We start from the raw sequence: 24,621 nt of genomic DNA, 5'->3' as shown, positions 1-24,621 counted from the left end.
ACTCACCTTTCCAGGCCACGGAGGATACCGGCCCAATTTCCCCCTAAAAAGAAACACAAATGAGAATCAAATATGTTGTTAGGAGAAGATAAACCCCATAAATAACTCTGGTATCAGAGACTAAGCACTACCACGGACAACAAAACTATAAACACCCTAAAATAGTCTTGCATCTTAAAGTGGAACTAAACCCTCCTAATTTTTAAAGCAAAGGAAGCCGCCATATTTGCCTGTGTTGGATCTGTAGCTGTCATGGTGCTGCACATGCGATCGGTCATGACACCAGTCATTGGATGGCTTGGCAGGTCAGTTGGGAGCACAAGCAACTGTGTCAGTTATGACCCACGGAGTGTCCTGAATGTAACTATTTTGGGAAACCGTTACATTGAAGGATTTACATTTTGCTTTATTATAAGAAGCCATCAAACCCTACACAACAGCAGCTGCTAAGAGACAAATGTAGAAGGACTTGTGTTACACATTCTACAAATGTACCGGTCTTATCAATGATCGGCCTATAAACACATTTAAGGAAGGAAACCACAAGACGCCCTCGAATATGTCACCACCAGAGTCCCCAATGACACCAAGGAGATCAAAGATATGAATAAAAGGTATTCCCTTTCTACATGGAACACAGTAACCCATAGCAACAAGGCCACAGGTATGACTGCACTAGAAAACTAAAGCAAAGTCACCGCCCCACCTCATCCAATCATAAAATGCTTTGTATTCAAGGCATTCTTTGAATGGTCCCCGTATCGAGCAACCGACCTCCTGTGTTCAAAACGCATCAGGCTGGCTGCGAAGAACAGGACCTGGAAGCAAGTGGAGATTCCTGGGAGTAAAATAGAAATTACGGGCGCAAAAAAGGAAGTTTGACATCTGTTATAGTCCCATAGGAGTTCATAAAGTGCAGCAGACACTAGTGGCAGCCTTTCACACTTAGCCAGCTCTAGTAGATCAGGACAAAAGGAAATAAAAAAAAAAAAAAAAAAAAAAAAAAAAAAAGCAGAAAGCGCAATCTAAGTGCAGCATATAAAATACAATTTAAACAACGGTTCTGAAGACTTAAAAACGAACACAGGCCCATGAGTAGTATACGCCGCTGTGACCATCCAGTCCTACAGGAACCGCTGTTGCGGGTGGAACTGGCAGATCAGGCGAGGGGAGCCAAGGAGGCGGGGTCAGATGCCAGGACAGCCGCATGCTGATTTGGAGTGCATCCGAAACGCACTCACAGGCGGATGTGACAGTGCACAGCACAGGCTACGCGCTCGGAGCCGACTGCTCCTAATACAGCAAACATATTCGCCAGCACACCGAGGATCATTCAGAAAAACGTCCAAAAATACTTTAATGCATAGAAACGATCAAAACAGCAACGTTTCGAAGTTGCACAGGACCTCTTCGCCAGGCAAACGACGAAGAGGTCCTGTGCAACTTCGAAACTTTGCTGGTTTGATCGTTTCTATGCAATAAAGTACCGTATTTATCGTGGTATAACGCGCTCCCGCGTATACCGCGCACCCCCAAAGTGGCCCGAATTCCTGTGGAAAAAAAGTTTTTTTGTACTTACAGTTTTGGTGTCTTGTGCGGCGTTCATCGGCAGGGCCGTCTTCGGCGGGTCCGGCGTCCGTCTTCGGCGGGTCCGGCGTCCTGGCGTCTTCCCCGCTCGTTTCCCGCCACGAGTTTTGAATACTGCGCCGGCAAATATCGAGCGCAGTACACTCGTGTAACGTCGGGCAGGCTCGGCAACTGTCGCGCTGACGTCCTGTACGCTCAGGACGTCAGTGCGAGAGGCGCCGAGACTGCCCGACGTTACACGAGTGTACTGCGCTCGATATATGCCGGCGCAGTATTCAAAACTCGTGGCGGGAAAGCGGGTATCGGCGTATATCGCGCACCCACGATTTTGCCCTGATTTTCAGGGCAAAATAGTGCGCGATATACACCGATAAATACGGTATTTTTGGACGTTTTTCTAAATGATCCTCGGTGTGCTGGCGAATATCTTTGCACGATTGCCTTTCCAGTTCCCAGCTGGTAATTGCTTCAGCACCCTCCTTTCTTATCGGCCATTCTCCAGGAAGGTGTGCAATTGGAATATTTTTGACACTGCTCCTAATACAGGCCTGTGGTTTTTAGAACCGTTCTTTAAAAGGGGTAGTAAAGGTAAAACATTTTCCCCTAAATAGCTTCCTTTACCTTAGTGCAGTCCTCCTTCACTTACCTCATCCTTCCATTTTGCTTTTAAATGTCCTTATTTCTTCTGAGAAATCCTCACTTCCTGTTCTTCTGTCTGTAACTCCACACAGTAATACGAGGCTTTCTCCCTGGTGTGGAGTGTCATGCTCGCCCCCTCCCTTGGACGACAGGAGAGTCAGGACGCCCACTAACACACAGCTCCTTTCTCTATCTGCAACATAGAGAGCGTCCTGACTCTCCTGTTGTCCAAGGGAGGGGGCGAGCACGACACTCCACACCAGGGAGAAAGCCTCGTATTACTGTGTGGAGTTACAGACAGAAGAACAGGAAGTGAGGATTTCTCAGAAGAAATAAGGACATTTAAAAGCAAAATGGAAGGATGAGGTGAGTGAAGGAGGACTGCACTAAGGTAAAGGAAGCCATTTAGGGGAAAATGTTTTACCTTTACAACCCCTTTAATAAAATTGTGTTGTATATGCTCCACTTAGATGGCACTTTCTCTTGAGGTTCCTAGAGTAGTGGTGTCTTCTGCAGCGATTTCCAGCTCCCAGGGGCATCAGCCAAGTATGATGATTTGTACATGGAGGTTACATTGGACCAAGTTGGATCAATGCAACTACAAAAAAAAAAAATCTACTTTAAAATACTTCATCTTATCAGTGGTCAACCACAGAACTTCCTATTTTATATTTTTGTACTAAGCGGCCGTGTGTGACCCACTACAGCAGGATGGACTGTCCAATTTGCAATGAAGCCTTACATAAATGTTTTATACCATGGAGGAATCGCTCCTCTCTTATAGACGCGGCTACAAACCTCACTAGTGTCAGAAGAGACTTATTTTAGAAACTCCCAACTTCCCGAGAGCCCAATATGAGAACGGGCCCTGCAACGTTCCCCCCTGAAAATAAAATGGAAATTAAAATATTTCCTTTGCTGTGAACCCGACGGTGGCATGAACACGCATTGCTCATATTGGCTGAAAATGCCAATTTCGACCACCCCACCCCTCCCCCGATGACCAATATTAGTTCCCTCCAACTCAACAGACACCATCCTCTCAACATTTCCAATACAAGAGCAACCCAAAACCATCCCCACCTGATCCCAATACCAGATCCCATCTTTCCCTGATCCCAATACCAGATCCCATCTTCCCCTGATTCCAATACCAAAACCCATCTTCCCCTCATCCCAATAACAGATCCCATCTTCCCCTCATCCCAATAACAGATCCCATCTTCCCCTCATCCCAATACCAGATCCCATCTTCCCCTGATTCCAATACCAGATCCCATCTTCCCCTGATTCCAATACCAGATCCCATCTTCTCCTCATCCCAATACCAGATCCCATCTTCTCCTCATCCCAATACCAGATCCCATCTTCTCCTCATCCCAATACCAGATCCCATCTTCTCCTCATCCCAATACCAGATCCCATCTTCTCCTCATCCCAATACCAGATCCCATCTTCTCCTCATCCCAATACCAGATCCCATCTTCTCCTCATCCCAATACCAGATCCCATCTTCTCCTCATCCCAATACCAGATCCCATCTTCCCCTCATCCCAATACCAGATCCCATCTTCCCCTCATCCCAATACCAGATCCCATCTTCCCCTCATCCCAATACCAGATCCCATCTTCTCCTCATCCCAATACCAGATCCCATCTTCCCCTCATCCCAATACCAGATCCCATCTTCCCCTCATCCCAATACCAGATACCATCTTCCCCTCATCCCAATACCAGATCCCATCTTCCCCTCATCCCAATACCAGATCCCATCTTCCCCTGATCCCAATACCAGATCCTATCTTCCCCTGATCCCAATAACAGATCCCATCTTCCATTGATCCCAATACCAGATCCCTCCAATCCACCAAAACACAATCCGCCCTTGACTCCTCCCTCCCCCCCCCCCGGATTCTTCCAACCCACCAGCCTCCTCTGATGCCCAATACCAGAGCCCTCCGACCTACATGACACCCCTCTGCCACGATGCCCAATATCAGTTCCCTCCAAAAATGTATAAGAAAAAAACCGGGACGGGCGCACTCCAAAAATAAAAATTTGTTCCTTTTAATAAAAACTGGTCACAACATGGATGTCACAGCAAAAAAAAATCAGGAAAAAGGGCTAACGCGTTTCACGCTTAATGAATAAGCACTGTATGAGAGTGTGAAACGCGTTGGCCCTTTTTCCTGATTTTTTGCTGTGACATCCATGTTGTGACCAGTTTTTACTAAAAGGAACAGATTTTTATTTTTGGAGTGCGGCCGTCCCGGTTCTTTCTTATACATTTTTGCATACTATTGCAGTGCCTGCACCCAAGTGTTTGGACTCCACTTTGCTGTTCTCTGGGACCTCTGAGCGGTAAACTTTCTTTCTTTTCCCATCAGTTCCCTCCAACTTGGACACTATCCACTCAAAATTTCCAATACAAGAGCAACCCAAAACCACCCCCACCTGATCCCATCAAACTCCATCTTCCCCTGATCCCAATACCAGATCCCATCTTCCCCTGATCCCAATACCAGATCCCATCTTCCCCCGATCCCAATACCACATCCCATCTTCCCCCGATCCCAATACCAGATCCCATCTTCCCCTGATCCCAATACCAGATCCCATCTTCCCCTGATCCCAATACCAGATCCCATCTTCCCCTGATCCCAATACCAGATCCCATCTTCCCCCGATCCCAATACCAGATCCCATCTTCCCCTGATCCCAATACCAGATCCCATCTTCCCCTGATTCCAATACCAGATCCCATCTTCCCCTGATTCCAATAGCAAACCATCCTATCCTGATCCCTACAACCCACCACACCCCATCTTCTGCTGATCCCCAATATTGGATCCCTTTGACACCCCAGACACCATCCTAGCCTGACCCCTCTAGGCCCCCACACCCCATCTTCTTCTGATCCCCGATATTGGATCCCTTTGACACCATCCTATCCTGATCCCCAATATGGAATACCTCCAAAACCCCAGACACCATCCTATCCTGATCCCTACAACCCACCAGACCCCATCTTCTGCTGATCCCTGATATTGGATCCCTTTGACACCCCGGACACCATCCTATCCTGATCCCCAATACGGAATCCCTCCAAACCACCAGACACCATCCTATCCTGATCCCTCTAGGCCCCCACATCCCATCTTCTGCTGATCCCCAATACGGAATCCCTCCGAAACCCCCAGACACCATCATATCCCGATCCCTACAACCCACCACACCCCATCTTCTGCTGATCCCCCAATATGGAATCCCTCCGAAACCCCAGACACCATCCTATCCTGATCGCTACAACCCACCACACCCCATCTTCTGCTGATCCCCAATATGGAATCCCTCCAAAACCCCAGACACCATCCTTGGCTGATCCCTACAACCCACCACATCCCATCTTCTGCTGATCCCCAATATGGAATCCCTCCAAAACCCCAGACACCATCCTATCCTGATCCCTACAACCCACCACACCCCATCTTCTGCTGATCCCCAATATGGAATCCCTCCAAAACCCCAGACACCATCCTTGGCTGATCCCTACAACCCACCACATCCCATCTTCTGCTGATCCCCAATATGGAATCCCTCCGAAACCCCAGACACCATCCTATCCTGATCCCTACAACCCACCACACCCCATCTTCTGCTGATCCCCAATATTGGATCCCTTAGACACCATCCTATCCTGACCCCTCTAGGCCCCCACATCCCATCTTCTGCTGATCCCGGATATTGGATCCCTCTGACACCATCCTATCCTGATCCCCAATACGGAATCCCTCCAATCCCCCAGTCACCATCCTATCCTGATCCCTCTAAGCCCCCACACCCCATCTTCTTCTGATCCCCAATATTGGATCCCTCTGACACCATCCTATCCTGACCCCTCTAGGCCCCCACACCCCATCTTCTGCTGATCCCCGATATTGGATCCCTTTGACACCATCCTATCCTGATCCCCAATATGGAATACCTCCAAAACCCCAGACACCATCCTATCCTGATCCCTACAACCCACCAGACCCCATCTTCTGCTGATCCCTGATATTGGATCCCTCCAAAACCCCAGACACCATCCTATCCTGATCCCTACAACCCACCACACCCCATCTTCTGCTGATCCCCAATATGGAATCCCTCCAAAACCCCAGACACCATCCTTGGCTGATCCCTACAACCCACCACATCCCATCTTCTGCTGATCCCCAATATGGAATCCCTCCGAAACCCCAGACACCATCCTATCCTGATCGCTACAACCCACCACATCCCATCTTCTGCTGATCCCCAATACGGAATCCCTCCGAAACCCCAGACACCATCCTATCCTGATCCCTACAACCCACCACACCCCATCTTCTGCTGATCCCCAATATTGGATCCCTTAGACACCATCCTATCCTGACCCCTCTAGGCCCCCACATCCCATCTTCTGCTGATCCCGGATATTGGATCCCTCTGACACCATCCTATCCTGATCCCCAATACGGAATCCCTCCAATCCCCCAGTCACCATCCTATCCTGATCCCTCTAAGCCCCCACACCCCATCTTCTTCTGATCCCCAATATTGGATCCCTCTGACACCATCCTATCCTGACCCCTCTAGGCCCCCACACCCCATCTTCTGCTGATCCCCAATATTGGATCCCTCTGACACCCCAGATACCATCCTATCCTGGCCCCTCTAGGCCCCCACACCCCATCTTCTGCTGATCCCCGATATTGGATCCCTCTGACACCATCCTATCCTGATCCCCAATACGGAATCCCTCCAAACCCCCAGACACCATCCTATCCTGACCCCTCTAAGCCCCCAGACTCCATCTTCCCTAATAGTGGATCCCTCCAGACACCCCCTGGTCAGTCTCAGGTGTCAGACATGCCCGGGTCTCTCCTCAGCCCTGTAACCCCGTTTTGGAGCAGAGCCCCGCTTCCCCGTCACTCACCACACCAGGTCTCCTTGTCGTAGACTCACTGTCGCCATCTTACCGATATACAGGCAGAGCGGGGAGGAGGCGGGGGATAGGAAGAGAGACTGCCCGCGCGAAGGATGCCGGGAACAGGAAACACCCCCCACCCGCCTTCCGTGCGCGCACCCCCTAGCGTCGGCGCTAACACCACGTGACCGGCCTCCAGCCAATGAGCCCCCGCCTTCCCCCCAGGACTTTATTCCACCAATACGTAAACGCGAGGAGGGGGCTAGCGCAGGCCCCGCCCAGCGGTAGCGGGGGGGGGGTGAAGTCGCGCGCCCGTGCCCTCACGGGTAGCGGATTGGCCGGGCTCGGTCACGTGGGTCGGCTGTCAGCGCTTGTTATTGTTGTCGTCCCCGTCTCTGGGAAGGGGGAAGAGGTGGAGTCACGTGACCCCGGAGGGGGAAGCTCTGAGGCTGCTCCGGACCACGTGACCCTTCGGCTTTCTCTTACGTTCTCTCTGGGCGCCTTTTCCGTCCTGTGACCGGGGGAATGCGGAGCGAGGAGGGCTGAGGTGAGCGGGCCGGGCCCCGGGGGGTGTCGTCTTGTGTCCGGCTACAGGCAGTCTCCGGGAGAACTTCCGGGTAGGGTAGCCCCCCTGTGTGGACTAATTCCCCCCCCCCCCGTGTCGCCTGTAATGGAGCGACCCGGCGGGGCTATTGTACATGAGGGGGCCGCGCGCGCACTCGGTATGTGGTAACCCATAGCAACCGTCCATTGGCTGTGGGTTCTATATCTTCTCAGCCAACACCAATCGCCTTCCTGTGCCAAGTGTGTGAAATGAGAACTGTCTTTGCTGCACCATGCTTCCTTCCATTTATAAATGTGAGGGATTGATTGTCCTATCAGACAGATTTCTCTTCCTTATTACTTATAAAATGCCCAATTTCCAGAGTGCCCCCCTAGGGTGCCACGTAGAGGCTTTCATCCTGATCTCTGCGCCACACGGCCCCGTGTATAGGGGAGACGCCATGGGTGACCACACTATATATTGCCAAATCCAAGGGAAAAAATAATAATGTAGAAAATGTTTGTCTTTTCTTTATGTTGGCCCTAAAAAATCCGATGTGACGGGGCAAACCTGAATGGGGCCAATCAGATGTGACGGGGCAAACCTGAATGGGGCCAATCAGATGTGACGGGGTAAACCTGAATGGTGCCAATCGGATGTGACGGGGCAAACCTGAATGGGGCCAATCAGATGTGACAGGCACCTGAATGGGGCCAATCAGATGTGACGGGGCAAACCTAAATGGGGCCAATCAGATGTGACAGGCACCTGAATGGGGCCAATCAGATGTGACGGGGCAAACCTGACAGGGCCAATCATATGTGACTGGGCACCTGAATGGGGCCAATCGGATGTGACGGGGCAAACCTGAATGGGGCCAATCGGATGTGACGGGGCAAACCTGAATGGGGCCAATCAGATGTGACTGGGCAAACCTGAATGGGGCCAATCAGATGTGACGGGGCAAACCTGAATGGGGCCAATCGGTTGTGATGGGGCAAACCTGAATGGGGCCAATCAGATGTGACGGGGGGGGGGAACCTGAATGTGGCCAATCGGATGTGACGGGGCAAACCTGAATGGGGCCAATCGGATGTGACGGGGCAAACTTGAATGCGGCCAATCGGATGTGACGGGGCAAACCTGAATGGGGCCAATCAGATGTGACGGGGCAAACCTGAATGGGGCCAATCAGATGTGACGGGGCAAACCTGAATGGGGCCAATCAGATGTGACGGGGCAAACCTGAATGGGGCCAATCCGATGTGACGGGGCAAACCTGAATGGGGCCAATCAGATGTGACGGGGCAAACCTGAATGGGGCCAATCAGATGTGACGGGGCAAACCTGAATGGGGCCAATCAGATGTGACGGGGCAAACCTGAATGGGGCCAATCCGATGTGACGGGGCAAACCTGAATGGGGCCAATCGGGTGTGACGGGGCACCTGAATGCGGCCAATCCGATGTGACAGGGCAAACCTGAATGGGGCCAATCAGATGTGACGGGGAAAACCTGAATGGGGCCAATCAGATGTGACGGGGGAACCTGAATGGGGCCAATCAGATGTGACATACACCTACAGTTGTGCTCATACGTTTACATACCCTGGCAGAATTTGATTTGTTGGCCATTTTTCAGAGCATATGAATGATAACACAAAAACTTTTCTTTCACTCATGGTTAGTGTTTGGTTGAAACCATTTATTATCAATCAACTGTAATTACTCTTTTTAAATCATAATGACAACAGAAATTGCCCAAATGACCCTGATGAAAAGTTTACATACCCTGGTGATTTTGATCTGATAACATGCACACAAGTTGACACAAAGGGGTTTGAATGGCTATTAAAGGTAACCCTCCTCACCTGTGATCCGTTTTCTTGTAATTAGTGTGTGTGTATAAAAGGTCAATGAGTTTCTGGACTCCTGACAGACCCTTGCATCTTTCATCCAGTGCCACAATGACCTTTCTGGATTCTGATGCCACGTACGCACGACCGTTTTTCGGGTTCTAAAAAATGACTTTTTTTTTAATGTCATTAAAAACGATCGTGTGTGGGCTTCAGAGCATTTTTCGGGTTCTAAAAAACGGGCAAATTTTTTTTTCGAACATGCTCTATTTTTTCACAACGTTTTTAACGTTGTCGTTAAATGGAAAATGAGGGGTTCTGTTGAAACCAAACCACGGTCAGGTAGACCAACTAAAATTTCAGCCACAACTGCCAGGAAAATTACACAGCTAGGTTAAAAAAAGACAAGTCCATCCAGTTCAACCATAAAAAATAAAAAATGTATATAATATCATACAATCACATATACCCAATTCTATACCCACAGTTGATCCAGAGGAAGGTGAAAAACCCCAGCAGAGCATGATCCAATTTGCTGCAGCAGGGGGAAAAATTCCTTCCCGATTCCCCCAGAGGCAATCAGATTTACCCCAGATCAACTTTACCTATAAATGTTATTACCCAGTTATATTCTGTACATTTAAATATTGTTTTGGGATGCAAAGAAAAACCCACAAATAACTCCAGGTGAAATACAGGACTCAAGATGCACAATAAGGAGGCACTTGAAGAAAGATGGGCTGCATGGTCGAGTCGCCAGAAGAAAGTCATTACTACGCAAATGCCACAAAGTATCACGCTTGCATTACGCCAAACAGCACAGAGACAAGACTCAAACCTTCTGCCACAGTCATTTGGAGTGATGAGACCAAATTTAGCTTTTTGGCCACAACCATAAACGCTACATTTGGAGAGGAGACAACAAGGACTATGATGAAAGTTACACCATTCCTACTGTGAAACACGGAGGTGGATCTCTGATGTTTTGGGGATGTGTGAGATAAAAAGGCACAGGAAATTTGGTCAAAATTGATGGCAAGATGAATGCAGTATGTGATCAAAAAAATACTGGAGGAACATTTGCATTCATCAGCCAGGAAGCTGCGCATGGGACGTAATTGGACATTCCAACATGACAATGATCCAAAACACAAGGCCAAGTAGACCTGTCATTGGCTACAGCAGAATAAATAGAAGGTTCTGGAGTGGCCATCTCAGTCTCCTGACCTCAATATCATTGAGCCAGTCTGGGGAGATCTCAAACGTGTCGTTCATGGAAGACAGTCCAAGAATTTACAGGAACTGGAGGCTTTTTTCCAAGACGAATGGGCAGCTTTACCATCTGAGAAGATAAAGAGCCTCATCCACAAAAGACTTCAAGCTGTCATTGATGTTAAAGGGGGCAATACACAGTATTAAAGCGAAGGTCCAGCTTTAAAAATGAACACCAAACACTGTTAGCTGCTGATTTTTAATAAGGACACTTACCTGTCCAGGGTGCCCGCGATGTCGGCAGCCGAAGCCAAGCAATCACTCGGGTCTCGGCTGTCCCGCCGCTATCCTCGGTGAGGCAATCAGGAAGTGAAGCGCTGCGGCTTCACTGCCCGATTCCCTACTGCGAATGTGTGAGCCGCGTAGCGTTATGTGAATGGGCGGATGTCTCCTGGGACACACACACAAGGACCCAGAAGACACCACTCCCCATCTCCCAGGAGGCAGCGCGACGAGGAGAAGAAAGAAGACCCACCTCGGACAAGGAAGTGGCAGATTAGGAGATCTGTCTAGTAACAGACTCTTCTGGTAAGTATTTTTGGGTGGACCTGTTTTACTTACCTGACCCCTCGAAAGTCCCGCGCGCGTCCACGTGATCCTCTTCGGTACCCAGCCAGGCCGTTGATTGGCTAGGCTGGACGGATTGATAGCAGCGCAGCCATTGGCTGGCGCTGCTGTCAATCACAGCGGATGACGCGGCGCGACGGGAGCGAGGTCGGGTGATACAGTCGGCTGCTATGCCCCTGCCGCTGTATCACGGGAGCATGCTCGCAAAAGCTTTCCACCATGCGAGCTCGCATGAAGGTGGAAAGCTTTTGCGAGGAGGAGCCGAGACAGCCGCCCAGGGACCCCAGAAGACAGGGTTAGCCTTTAGTGTTCCTTTAAGAACTGGGGTATGTAAGCTTTTGATCAGGGTCATTTGGGTAATTTATGTTGCCATTAGGATTTAAAAAGAGTTGATTGATAATAAATGGCTTCAGCCAAACACTAACCATGAGTGAAAGAAATGTTTTTGTGTTTATCATTTATATTCTCTGAAAAATGGCCAAGAAATCATAAATTCTGCCAGGGTATGTAAACTTATGAGCATAACTGTAAATGTGACCAATCTGATGTAACGGGACACCTAAATGTGACCAATTCGATGTGACCGGATACTTCTGCGTCTGTAGATAAAAATAAACTGCCCAGCTTTGGCCGGCGTTGGATAATGTCCTTGCTATAGGGTAGACCCTTTTTGTGTACCTCCCTAAACCTGGCCTAAGATGGATTCCGTCCGGTCTTGCCTCGTTGCTAGGGTGTTGCTAAGACGCTCCCAGACGTTTCAGTCCTTTTTTGCATGCGCTTTTTCCCCTTTCCCCTTTGTTGTTGTAGATCTGATCTCAGCCATGCTGTGATGGAGGAGATTGTTGCTCTACAATCCAGCGCTCGGCGTCATTCAGCGCACCCCTTGTGAGACCTGGGTGTCAAGGACCCGCCCTCCATGGGGACACGCCATCAGGTCACCTTGCATGAGAATATACAGCCAGGATCGGCACCTCCTCATTTTGTGGACCTGCCCACCAGTAGACCATAGGAAAAAAAGAACCTGTGACGTCACATGACGAAACCTAAAGGGAGGAAGAAAAAAGCGTTATGTGCGAAAAATAAAATTAAAAAATTTAAGAAGTTGGGGTTCCAATGAAGAGGGGGGGGGGTGGACTTGGGGTTGGGCTTTAATCTCTGTGGATGTTGGCTTTGCTTTGTTCTTTTAGTACATCTCATGATCAATCGTTTTATATCGTTTTATGATATATTGTTTTATATATCGTTTTGTGATTACTGGATTCATCGAAACAAAAAGGTGAAAAATGACCCTGTTTAAACGTTCTCCTGTTTAATTTTGTTGTGTTTTTTTTTGTTTATTTTAACAGATTTTTTTATAGGCAGAAATGAGCCACGAATGGAAACCATCACCCCTCTTCCCCCATTGAAGCCACAGGATAGAAAGGCATCTGCTATATAAGAAGCCGTTCAGCCAAGGTCTTCTTCTCCCAGCCGGAGACTTTCCATGTCTGTTGCAGGTTGAACCCCCCCCCCCCACAGTCGTTATTTTTGTTTAATAATGGCGGAGCCACGAAGGGTGCAGCTGTCCGGCATTCCTTCTTCATCCCCTTTCCACCCCTCAGCGCCGAAGAAGCCACGCCCGGAAAACCAGGAGGAAACGGAGGCACCCGTAGCAGCTACAGTCCGCATTGCACTGTCTCTGTTTGAGCCGGATCAGAAGAAATGCCCGGAGTTCTTCTACCCGGAATTAGTGAGGAATCGGCAGGGGAACGGCAAGAAGAACCCTTCAGGAGAGAATGTAAGTGGGCAGTAGACAGGCTGTTTCATCTTTATGGTGGATGCATTAGATGGGTAATAACCCCCTGTGATATGATCACTTTAAGAATGCCGCACATACAGTATCTCACAAAAGTGAGTACACCCCTCACATTTTTGTAAATGTTTTATTCTATCTTTTTATGTGACAACACTGAAGAAATGACACTTTGCTACAATGTAAAGTAGTGAGTGTACAGCTTGTATAACAGTGTAAATTTGCTGTCCCCTCAAAAAACTCAAAACGCAGCCATTAATGTCTTAACCGCTGGCAACAAAAGTGAGTACACCCCCCAAGTGACAATGTCCAAATTGGGCCCAATTAGCCAATTTCCCTACCCGGTGTCATGTGACTTGTTAGGCCCCGTACACACGGCCGAGGAACTCGACGTGCCAAACACATCGAGTTCCTCGGCCAGTTCAGCCCTGAAGCCGCCGAGGAGCTCGGCGGGCCGAGAGCTCCCATAGAACAATGAGGAAATAGAGAACATGTTCTCTATTTCCTCGCCGAGGTCCTCGTCGGCTTCCTCGGCCGAAAGTGTACACACGGCCGGGTTTCTCGGCAGAATTCAGCCAGAAACTCGGTCGGAAGCTGAATTCTGCCGAGGAAACTGGTCGTGTGTACGGGGCCTTAGTGTTACAAGGTTAGTGTTACAAGGTCTCAGGTGTGAATGGGGAGCAGGTGTGTTAGATTTTGGTGTTATCGCTCTCACTCTCTCATACTGGTCACTGGAAGTTCAATAAGTTACCTTGTGACAAAGAACTCTGAGGATCTGAAAACAAAAATGTTGCTCTACATAAAGATGGCCTAGGCTATAAGAAGATTGCGAAGACCCTGAAACTGAGCTGCAGCACATGACCAAGACCATACAGCGGTATAACAGGACAGGTTCCACTCAGAATGGTCAACAAAAGAAGTTGAGTGAACGTGCTCCAGCGTCCTATCCAGAGGTTGTCTTTGGGAAATAGACGTATGAGTGCTGCCAGCATTGCTGCAGAGGTTGAAGAGGTGGGGGGGTCAGAGCTCAGACCATACGCAGCACACTGCATCAAATTGGTCTGCATGGCTGTCGTCCCAGAAGGAAGACTCTTCTAAAGATGATGCACAAGAAAACCCAAAAACAGTTTGCTGAAGACAAGCAGACTAAGGACATGGATTACTGGAACCGTGTCCTGTGGTCTGATGAGACCAAGATAAACGTATTTGGTTCAGATGGTGACAAGTGTTGTGGCGGCAACCAGGTGAGGAGGACAAAGACAAGTTTGTCTTGTCTACAGTCAAGCATGGTGGTGATGGGAGTGTCATGGTCTGGGGCTGCATGAGTGCTGCCGGCACTGGGTTGCTACAGATCATTGAGGGAACCATGAATGCCAACATGTACTGTGACATACTGAAGCAGAGCATGATCCCCTCCCTTCAGAGACTGGGCGGCTGCAGGGCAGTATTCCAATATAACAACCCCAAACACACCTCCAAGACGACCACTGCCTTGCTAAAGAAGCTGAGGGTAAAGGTGATGGACTGACCAAGCATGTCTCAAGACCTAAAAACTATTGGGCATCTGTGGGACATCCTCAAACAGAAGGTGGAGGAGCGCAAGGTCTCTAACATCCACCAGCTCTGTGATGTCCTCATGGAGGAGTGGAAGAGGACTTCAATGACAACCTGTGAAGCTCTGGTGACCTCCATGCCCAAGAGGATTAGAGCAGTGCTGGAAAATAATGGTGGCCACACAAAATATTGAGACTTTGAACCCAATTTTGACATTTTCACTTAGGGGTGTACTCACTTTTTGTTGCCAGCGGTTTAGACATTAATGGCTGTGTGTTGAGTTATTTGGAGGGGACAGCAAATTGACACTGTTATACAAGCTGTACACTCACTACACAACATTGTAGCAAAGTGTCATTTCTTCAGTGCTGTCACATGAAAAGATAGAATAAAATATTTACAAAAAATGTAAGGGTGTACTCACTTTAGTAAAGATACTGTAAACTGCAGCTGGGCGATTCTATTGCGCGAAACGACGTACCTGTACATAATTTCATGCAATAGATACTGTGGGCGTGCGCCGGCCCCCTGCCATTGTGGGAAAGAGAGGCAGATCCCCGTTCTGACAGGGAACTACATGGAGATCTGCTTTTTCTAATGATCAGGACCTGTCCCAGGGAGCCCAACCCCCACACAGTTAGAACACACCCAGTTAACCCCTCGATCGCCCTTTTTAACCCCTTCCCTGCCAGTGTTTAATTATACATTGGTCAGTGTGTTTTTTTTTTTTGTTGTTTTTTTTTTAGCACTGATCACTGTAATAGTATCACTTGTGGTCAGATTTGTCCGCTGCAATGTCGCAGTCCCGATTTAAAAAAGGTCGCCGCCATAAAGATATCCCCTATTTTGCCTAAAAAATGGATAGCAACTGAGCATGTGCAGAGTGAGGTGAGAGTGTATTACTGGATTGTACACAGTATAGACACTTATTTTTAATGTTTTACATAGCTATACCTGCAAAAGGGACCTGCCTGAAGTGATAGCAGGACTTTTCTGACTAAAGTTCCACTATAAGCACAGTTTTGTAAAGCTTGTTGACAGGCAGGGTTTTTATGCCAGTAGAGATCTTGTTGGTCTCTCTTGTCATAAAGGCACCGCTCACCCATGTGATCTGATCAGGTCTGCCTGTCAGGTATGCTTCCATGTAGACGGATTGCACTTAGTGCAGACTGGGCTTGGTCTGTGTTTGCTCTGTATAAACTGAGCAGACATTATTATTATACAGGATTTATATAGTGCCAACATTTTGCACAGCGCTTTACAACATCAGGGAAGACAGTACAGTTGCCATACAATACAGGAAGGATCAGAGGGCCCTGCTGGTTAGAGCTTACAGTCTAGAAGGAAGGGTCAAGTGGAACAAAGGGTAGTAGCTGTGGGGGGATGATCGGATGGACAAAATGAAAGTACAGTTGTTTGGTGTGGGAAGGGTAGGCTTCACTGAAGAGGAGGGTTTTCAGGGATCGTCTAAAAGCTAATAGAGAAGGAGATGGATGGACAGATTGGGGTAAGGAGTTCCATAGGCTTAGAGAGGCTCTGAAAAAGTCCTGGAGCCAAGCATGGGAGGAGGTGATGAGGGGACTAGAGAGCAGGAGGTCTTGAGAAGAACGAATAGAACGATTAGGTTGGTATTTTGAGACTAGGTCAATGATGTAGTTGGGGGCAGAGTTGTGGATGGCTTTGTAGGTAGTTGTTAGTATTTTGAATTTAATTTTTTTGGGTGAGCAGAAGCCAGTGGAGCTTTGTTATGTCATTGGTTACAAAGGGGTGTATTTTGGAGATGTTGAGGTGGCAAGATTTGGACAGCGATTGGACGTGGGGCTTAAAGGAGAGTTCAGGATTACACCTTGGCATGAAGGGATGGGCTGATAGTTGTGCCATCAAATCTGACAGAGAGATCAGGGGAAGAGGCACGTGGGGGAGGAAAAATACGTTCGGTTTTCGGATAGATTGAGTTTGAGGAAGTGGTGTGACATCCAGACTGATATATCTGATAGTAAATTAGTGATACGAGAGGAGATTGAAGGAGTGAGCTGAGGGGTAGAGAAATAGATTTGAGTGTCATCAGTGTAGAGATGGTATTGGAAGCCCTGGGAGGCCATCAGCTGACCCAGGGAGGAGGTGTGGATTGAAAATAGGAGAGGTGCAAGAACAGAACCTTGGGGAACCCCAACAGAGAAAGGAAGAGGAGAGGAGGAAGTAGAGTTGTAAGTAAAGGTGCGGTTGGATTAGGAAGAGAACCAGCGAAGTACAGTCACGGAGACCCAAGGTGTGGAGTTTTTTTGAGGGGGTGATCAACCGTATCGAAGGCAGCAGAGGTCCAGGAGTAGGGGTACAGAATAGTGTCCTTTAGTTTTGGCTGTTAGTATATCGTTTTGTTTTAGGAGAGCAGTTTCTGTGGAAGGAGCAAGGAGATGGGGCATAGGTTGTTAAGATTGGACGAGTCCAGTGAGGGCTTTTTAAGTATGGGGCTGACAAGTGCATATTTTAAAGAGTTAAGCCCTGTAAACACGATCGGTCCATCCAATGAAAACGGTCTGATGGACCGTTTTCATCTGTTAACCGATGAAGCTGACTGATGGTCAGTCGTGCCTACACACCATCAGTTAAAAAAACTATTGTGTCAGAACGCGGTGACGTAAAACACAAGGACGTGCTGGAAAAAAACGAAGTTCAATGCTTCCAAGCATGTGTCGACTTGATTCTGAGCATGCGTGGATTTTTAACCGATGGTTGTGCCTACTAACCATCGTTTTCTTTTTCTATGGGTTAGGTATCCATCGGTTAAATTTAAAACAAGATTGCTTTTTTTTTAACCTATGGATAAATAACCGATGGGGCCCACACACGATCGGTTTGGGCAGATGAAAATGGTCCATCAGACCGTTCTCACCGGTTTGACCGATCGTGTGTACACGGCATTGGGGAAGATGCCAGAAGAGAGGGAGAGATTGAAGATTTGGGTTAGAGAGTGTAGAATAGAGCCAGAGGGTGAACGTAGCATTTGTGAGGGAACAGGATCCAGAGGGCAGGTGGTAAGATGGACGTTGGCAAGTAATTTAGCAACCTCCGTCTATAGTGGTGGGATTGAAAGAGGGAAGTAATGATTGTGCCTGTGGGCATGAGGTGTAAAGCGTGGAGGGTATCTGAACAGTAGAGATCTCGCAAATTGTATCGATCTTCTGAGCAGTGAGTTAGTGTGTGGAGGACGAAGTAGAGAGTTGAAGGTAGAGAAGAGTTGATGGGGACGGGATGATAAGTTTTAATAAGTGATGAAATAGGTCTGCTTGGCAGTGAGGAGGCTGGAATTTTATTTTTGGAGGGCAGATTTATACTGGGCGGAATCTTCCTGGGACTTCGTCTTGCGTCATAGACGGCACAACTGTGTTTTTTCAGACTTCTAGTAGCATCTGTTTGCCAGGGTTGAAGGGGACGGGGCCTTATTCTGTGTGTAGTGAGGTGGGCCATTGAGGCTAGAAGTGAAGTGTTGTAGACAGAAGCGGCTTGGTCGGTGCAGGACAGTGGTGCGATTTTGTCATAGAGGTGGTCAGTCGCAGAGTATAGAAGAGAAGGGTTTATTTGGTGAAGGTTTCTATGAGTAACTGTTAGGCATTTGGAGGGAGAGGAGGTGGAGGAGAAGGAGAGAATTTAATTAATATGGTAGTGATCAGAGATGGGGTAAGGATAGTTGAAGAGGTTGCATGGAGTGCATAGGTAGGAAAAGACGAGGTCAAGGGTGTTGCCTTCAGAGTTAGGATCCATTGCTTCAGGTCAAAGGAGGAGGTTAGACTGAGAGTATTAGACCTCGTACACACGATAGGTTGACAACGGTCTGATGGACCGTTTTCATCGGTCAAAACCGATCGCGTGTGGGCCCCATAGGTTATTTAACCACCGGTTAAAAAAAAGCCAACTTGCTTTAAATTTAACCGATGGATTCCTAACCGATAGGTCAAAACCGATCATTTGTAGGCACAACCATCGGTTAAAAATCCACGCATGCTCAGAATCAAGTCGACGCATGCTTGGAAGCATTGAACTTTTTTTTCAGCACGTCGTCGTGTTTTACGTCACCGCATTCTGACACGATCGTTTTTTTAACGGTCCGTTCTCATGGGATGGACTGATCGTGTGTACGAGGCTTTAGAGCCCATTCACATCTAGGCGACAAAACGCCGGACGCTTGTGCCGCTAGAGGGGAGCATTCCCATTGCTGTCTATGGAGATGGTTCACATCTCATAGACGCCGTACGCCTGTCGCCTGAAAAAAAGTCCCGGACCCTTTTTTTCAGGCGACATTGGCGTTCGGCCATACAAAGCAATGGGAAGGCTTTGTGAAAAAAATAAAAAAAGTTACACACTCGCGGGAAAATACGCCGCGTGAGCGGCGTATCTTGTCGCGGAGGTGTGAATGCAGCCTTAGTAGTTGTAGGGATGTTGATGTCCCCAAGAATGATTGTGGAGATTGCAGAAGAGAGAAAGTAGGGTAGCCAGACATGGACCTGTCATCTGCTCAGCAGGGGATCGGCAGACAGATCAAAAAAAGAATAATATAGTACAGTTTGGTGACAACAAGCAAGGGCTGGCTCCAGGAGTGACTCGTAAGAAGCACTTGGATGGATGGCGGTTGGTTTTCTAGTTCCCTGGGGCCCATTTTAACAAAAAAACATTTAGTGGTCAAATTCTTTTTATTAGAATTTTGCAGTAGGTACATGTAAGAAAAACAATTTACAAAACAAAAAAAAGATGGCCTGCTTTGCAGCAGGGGTTAACACTCAATAATATAATCCTCTACCTTCAGCGGTGTCTAACATCCCTTTTAATAAATATTTGAACGTTTTGGCGATCCTTGACGTAATGGCGATTTATATATGCTTTGACTTACATTGACACTAGTTGGCAGTTGCTACGGCACCCATTTACTTTGGACCATCTCCAGGAATGTGCACAATGAGAATATTCTAAGCGATCGGATTATCAATGACTTTTTTTAAAGCAAACATTTATCAACGTTGTTTTAATAAATGTGTGTTCCCTAAATTATATTATCATTCTGCCCTGAACTGAAATGTTTTTTTTTCCTGGAGTTGGGTTTTAAATGTAAATCTTTTCTGCTTTTGCAGCGGTTTATAATAGATATTTTTTTTCTTCTTTTTGTTTTTTTAAACTGACAAAACCTATATTAGTAAAGCGAACCTTCACTTAAAGGTGAAAATGCTGCTAATCTGCACCCCCTCCACCAAGTGTTTTATTTATTTATTTTTTCTTTAAAGAGAAGATATCTTATTCTGTAAAGTACTCTCCACCTACGTGAGAATTAATTAAAGCATGGCTCTTCAAACTACGGCCCTCCAGTTGTTCAGGAACTACAATTCCCATCATGCCTAGTCATGTCTGTGAATATCAGTGTGTTACAATGCCTCCTGGGATGTGTAGTTCTACAACAGCTGGAGGGCCGTAGTTTGAGGATCCCTGACTTAAAGCATAAGTAAACCCAACAATTAAAAAAAAAACAGTTATATTCCCGGCATGCCGGAAATGCTAACTGCACATTGGTTGTGCTCTCAACCAAACTGTCAACCATCCAATGGCTGGTGTCATAACTGATCACATGTGCAGCATCGTGGCAGTTGAAGATTAAACAAAGGCCAATATGGCAGCTTCCTTGGCTGAAAACGATAGGAGGGTTTACTTCCACTTTTAAAGCATCATACCTTACCTTTTAGAACGAAGCCCTCCAGCGATGTGCTTTCACCGGAACAAAATTTTTTTTTCTGGACAGCCGCGCTCCAAAAAATCCCCCACCACAAGCCACAGCAAACTGAACATCTGACGCGTTTCACACTACACAATGAGCGTGTTACATTTTCCGGCACATGCTGGAATAGAAACTGGTAAATGGATGGGTTTACATCTGCTTTAAAGCGGTGGTTCATCCTCCATAACAACATTTTAGCAAAAAATTAGGCATAGTAGCGCGAGCTACAGTATGCATGTATTTATTTTTTTAGCCCCGTACTCACTGTGCAATCCTCTATAGAAGATTCCGACTCCCCGCGGGGAATGGGCGTTCCTATCCAGAGGGAAGGTGATTGATGGCCGGCTCTGGCACGTCACGCTCCCCAAAGACAGCCGGAGTAGGTCTCAGCTCTTCACGGCGCCTGCGCACAGACTATGCGCAGGCGCCATGAAGAGCCAAGTCCTATTTCGGCTATTTCCGGAGAAGCGCGACGTGCCAGAGCCGGCCGTCAATCACCTTCCCTCTCCATAGGAACGCCCATTCCCCGTGGGCAGTCGGAATCTTCAATATACGATTGCACAGTGAGTACGGGGCTAAAAAAAATAAATACAGGCATACTGTAGCTCGCGTTACTATGCCTAATTTTATGCTAGAGGACATTTTTTTTTTTTTTTTTTTTTTATAGGGTGAACCCCCGCTTTAAGTCAGCAGCTGCAATATTTGTAGCTTCTGGCTTTTCATTTTAATAAAAAACAACTGGAGATCCTTTCATTTTCATAATAAGAAAAAAAAAAATATCCTTTTTTTTTTTTTTTTTTTGGCAAATGTATATATATTTTTTTTATTTTGTGTTTTAAACTTTTTTTTTTTAAAGCAGAATTATAGAAGAGACTGGTTTTAATATCATTCATTATGTTTTCTCTGTCTTAATTTTCCTTCTTCAGAAGAAAAATTTCGATCCATTTGATGACGAGGAAGCGGAGAGAAAGGAGGTGGAAAACTTGGCTAGGAAATTTGAACAGAAATATGTAAGTGTCAGTAATATTACACAGCCTATCACAAAATTGCATTAACGAATTAGAATCAGACTAGGCAGCCTGATGGGGAATTATACAGATTTATTTATCCATTTTTAGTAGATGACTGCAAAGAAAACAAAAATTCAATCATACAGCCAGTCATACCCTCAACCTATGTTAAGCCAGGTACACACTATGAGTTACTTTTTTTTATTCAATTTTTTTTCATTCAACCCAGCTTCTGTCAGACCGGGTGCCATACACATGGGCCAAATGTTGTGTGTGTGTGTGTGTTTTTTTTTTGTTTTTGTTTTTACTGGCTGATGTCTCCTGACATTCAGTCTTTAGAGATCAGCAAATCAATTAAATGTAATTTGTAATAATTTAATTTTCCAGTACAGATATTGCAACCTGCAGAGGGGCACTCAGATCAATGTTGATGTTTTTTTTTTTTTCAAGGATTTCCAACAGTTTTCCCGACCGCCGCATGTACATTTACGTCGGCAGAATGGCACAGACAGGCACATCAACGTACCTGTACGTGCCTGCCTAGACGTGGGTCCGATCGGGACCCCCCCCCCCCCCCGCTACATGCCGCGGTCGGATCCCCTCGGGGAGCGATCCGGGACGACGGCGCGGCTATTCGTTTATTGCCGCTCCGTCGCGATCGCTCCCCGGAGCTGAAGAACGGGGAGAGCCGTATGTAAACACGGCTTCCCCGTGCTTCACTGTGGCGGCGCATCGATCGCGTCATCCCCTTTATAGGGGAGACACAATCGATGACGTCAGTCCTACAGCCACACCCCCCTACTGTTGTAAACACACACCAGGTGAAGCCTAACACGTTCAGCGCCCCCTGTGGTTAACTCCCAAACTGCAGCTGTCATTTTCACAATAAAGAATGCAATTTAAATGCATTTTTTGCTGTGAAAATGACAGTGGTCCCAAAAATGTGTCAAAATTGTCCGAAGTGTCCGCCATAATGTCGCAGTCACGAAAAAAATCGCTGATCGCCACCATTAGTAGTAAAAAAAAAACAAAATAATAAAAATGCAATAAAACTATCCCCTATTTTGTACAGTGGCTGTAAAACAGTAAAAGAAGGGAAGGATCAGGGAACAATGCTGAGGATTAACCGCTTAGGTTTCACAATGAGTATAACAAGCATGCTTTACTGCATATACAGACTGATTTTAATGTTGTGAGTTTAGTAACAATTTAATGCATTCCCTGCATTAAGGTAAAAAAAAAAACACCTCACTAACTGTTCCCCCGATAGGCTCCTACTGCTGTCAGTCAAACTCCTGTGAGAAGGGAGCAGGAACGTGGCTTACCGGTGCTGCGTGTCTGTGGATGCACACATCCTGGATTGGGAGCATGCTCACATGGGTGCCCCCATAGCACACAGCTTGCTAAAGAGGCACATGGAGGAAGGAGTGGACAGCACCAGCGGGGGACTGCCAAAGAGAAGGTAAGGCGCCATTCTCTGCATTATTATTGCACAAGGCAGGTAAGTATAACCTCCCCCCTTTTTTTTTTTTTTTTTTAATAACCACTTCAGCCCCCCGGAAGGATTCACCCCCTTAATAAACAGGTCATTTTTTTGTGATACGGCACTTACTGCGTTACTTTAACTGACAAATGCGCAGCCGTGCGACGCTGTACCCAAATACATTTGTCCTGTTATTTGATCACCTCTGCGGTTTAAATTTTTTGCGATTTATAAACAAAAAAAGACAAAAACAATATTTTTTACTTTCTGCTAGAATATATATCCCCCCAAAAAATGTAAAAGAAAAAAAACAAAAACAAATTTCTTTATCAATTTAGGCCAATATGAATTATACAAAAACAAATACCAATAAAACTAATAATTGATTGGTTTGCACAAAAGTTATTGTGTCTACAAACTACGGGATAGATTTATGGACATCCCATTTTATTTTTACTAGTAATGGTGGTGATGAGCTATTTTTAGCAGGACTGCGACATTGCGGTGGACAAATCTAACGCTAAGTGTCACTTTTTGGGCACCAGTGCCACACCAATCACCCTACCTGTGCACCATACAACACTACTACAGTGATCAGTGCTAAAGTGCACTGATCACTGTATGAATGACACTGGCAGGCAAAGGATTAACATCAGGGACGATCAAAGGGTTAAATGTGTTCCCTGTTGGTGCGTTCTTACTGTGTGAGGGAAGTACTGACGGGAACAATGCAGAGATCGCTGTTCCTAATCACTAGGAACAGCAGGTTGTCCCCTGTCATAACAGGGATCTGCCTTGTTTACATAGGCAGATCCCCATTCTGCCTCTCTGAAGCGAACCCGGGTGGCCGGCGGACATCGTACAGGTATGTCGTTTCGCGCAATAGAGCCGCCCTGCCGCAGTCTCTCTCGCTCTCGCTCTTGCTCTCTCTAGCTCTCTCTCTCTCTCTCTCTCTCGCTCTCTCTCTCTCTCTATGCGGTGGGCGGTCTTTAAGTGGTTAAAAATAAAATTGCCTAATATCACTTTTTGTTCAGATCGCTCTTAAAGCGGATGTGCCAGTAAAAAAAAATATTAAAAGCCAGCAGCTACAAATACTGCAGCTGCTGACTTTTAATATTAGGACACTTACCTGTCCTGGAGTCCAGCGCTGTCCGTAGCAGAATACGAGTAATCGCTCGTCTATCTGCTGCCCCCAGCGCCATCCTCTGTGAGGGAAACAGGAAGTGAAGCGCTCCGGCTTCACTACCCGGTTCCCTACGGCACATGCGCGAGTCGCGCTGCGCCCGCCGATTGGCTCACACGCTGTGTGCTGGGAGCCGAGTGTTCTCAGCACACAACGGGGGACAGACGGGAAGTCTGGAAAAACCCGTCTTTTGCCGGAAGTAGGTGCAAATACCTGTCTTTATTTGTCACACTGATTCCTATTACAAGGGATGTTTACATTCCTTGTAATAGGAATAAAAGTGATCAAAAAAAAAAAAAAGTGTAAAAACAAAAAAAAAATGTAAGTAAAATAAAATTTAAATATTTTTTTTTTTTTCAAACCTCCCCGTTATCTTGTGCGCAGAAGCGAACACGCATTCAAGTCCCGCCCACATATGTACACGCC

At 47.0% G+C, this 24,621-nt stretch overlaps 2 protein-coding genes across 9 annotated transcripts in view; one reads left to right on the top strand and one right to left on the bottom strand.

The window, feature by feature from the left end:
• Window positions 1–7,368, bottom strand: part of GLYR1 (glyoxylate reductase 1 homolog) — a 57,301-nt gene extending 49,933 nt beyond the window's left edge. For 3 of the 5 annotated variants that reach the window (XM_040356401.1, XM_040356402.1, XM_040356403.1), the window contains exons 1-2: window positions 7,187–7,366; window positions 7–43 (exon numbers count right to left, since the gene is read on the bottom strand). In XM_040356401.1, coding sequence (XP_040212335.1) covers window positions 7–43; window positions 7,187–7,224 — 75 coding nt within the window. In that variant the 5' untranslated portion in view covers window positions 7,225–7,366. Of the gene's footprint in view, window positions 1–6; window positions 44–7,186 lie in introns of all 5 variants that reach the window. The other 2 variants (XM_040356399.1, XM_040356400.1) reach the window with 1 other exon arrangement.
• A 123-nt stretch (window positions 7,369–7,491) lies between these two features.
• The window catches only part of UBN1 (ubinuclein 1), a 53,753-nt gene continuing 36,623 nt past the window's right edge, over window positions 7,492–24,621 (top strand). For 2 of the 4 annotated variants that reach the window (XM_040356397.1, XM_040356394.1), the window contains exons 1-4: window positions 7,492–7,724; window positions 12,762–13,192; window positions 21,446–21,529; window positions 22,800–22,991. In XM_040356397.1, coding sequence (XP_040212331.1) covers window positions 12,953–13,192; window positions 21,446–21,529; window positions 22,800–22,991 — 516 coding nt within the window. In that variant the 5' untranslated portion in view covers window positions 7,492–7,724; window positions 12,762–12,952. Of the gene's footprint in view, window positions 7,725–12,558; window positions 13,193–21,445; window positions 21,530–22,799; window positions 22,992–24,621 lie in introns of those variants that run through there. The other 2 variants (XM_040356398.1, XM_040356396.1) reach the window with 2 other exon arrangements.

The sequence above is a fragment of the Rana temporaria genome, chromosome 6 (genome assembly GCF_905171775.1).
Source record: "Rana temporaria chromosome 6, aRanTem1.1, whole genome shotgun sequence".
Classification (NCBI taxonomy): domain Eukaryota; kingdom Metazoa; phylum Chordata; class Amphibia; order Anura; family Ranidae; genus Rana; species Rana temporaria.
The sequence above is the reverse complement of the archived record's forward strand: the minus strand, read 5'-3'. Positions and strand labels throughout refer to the sequence as shown.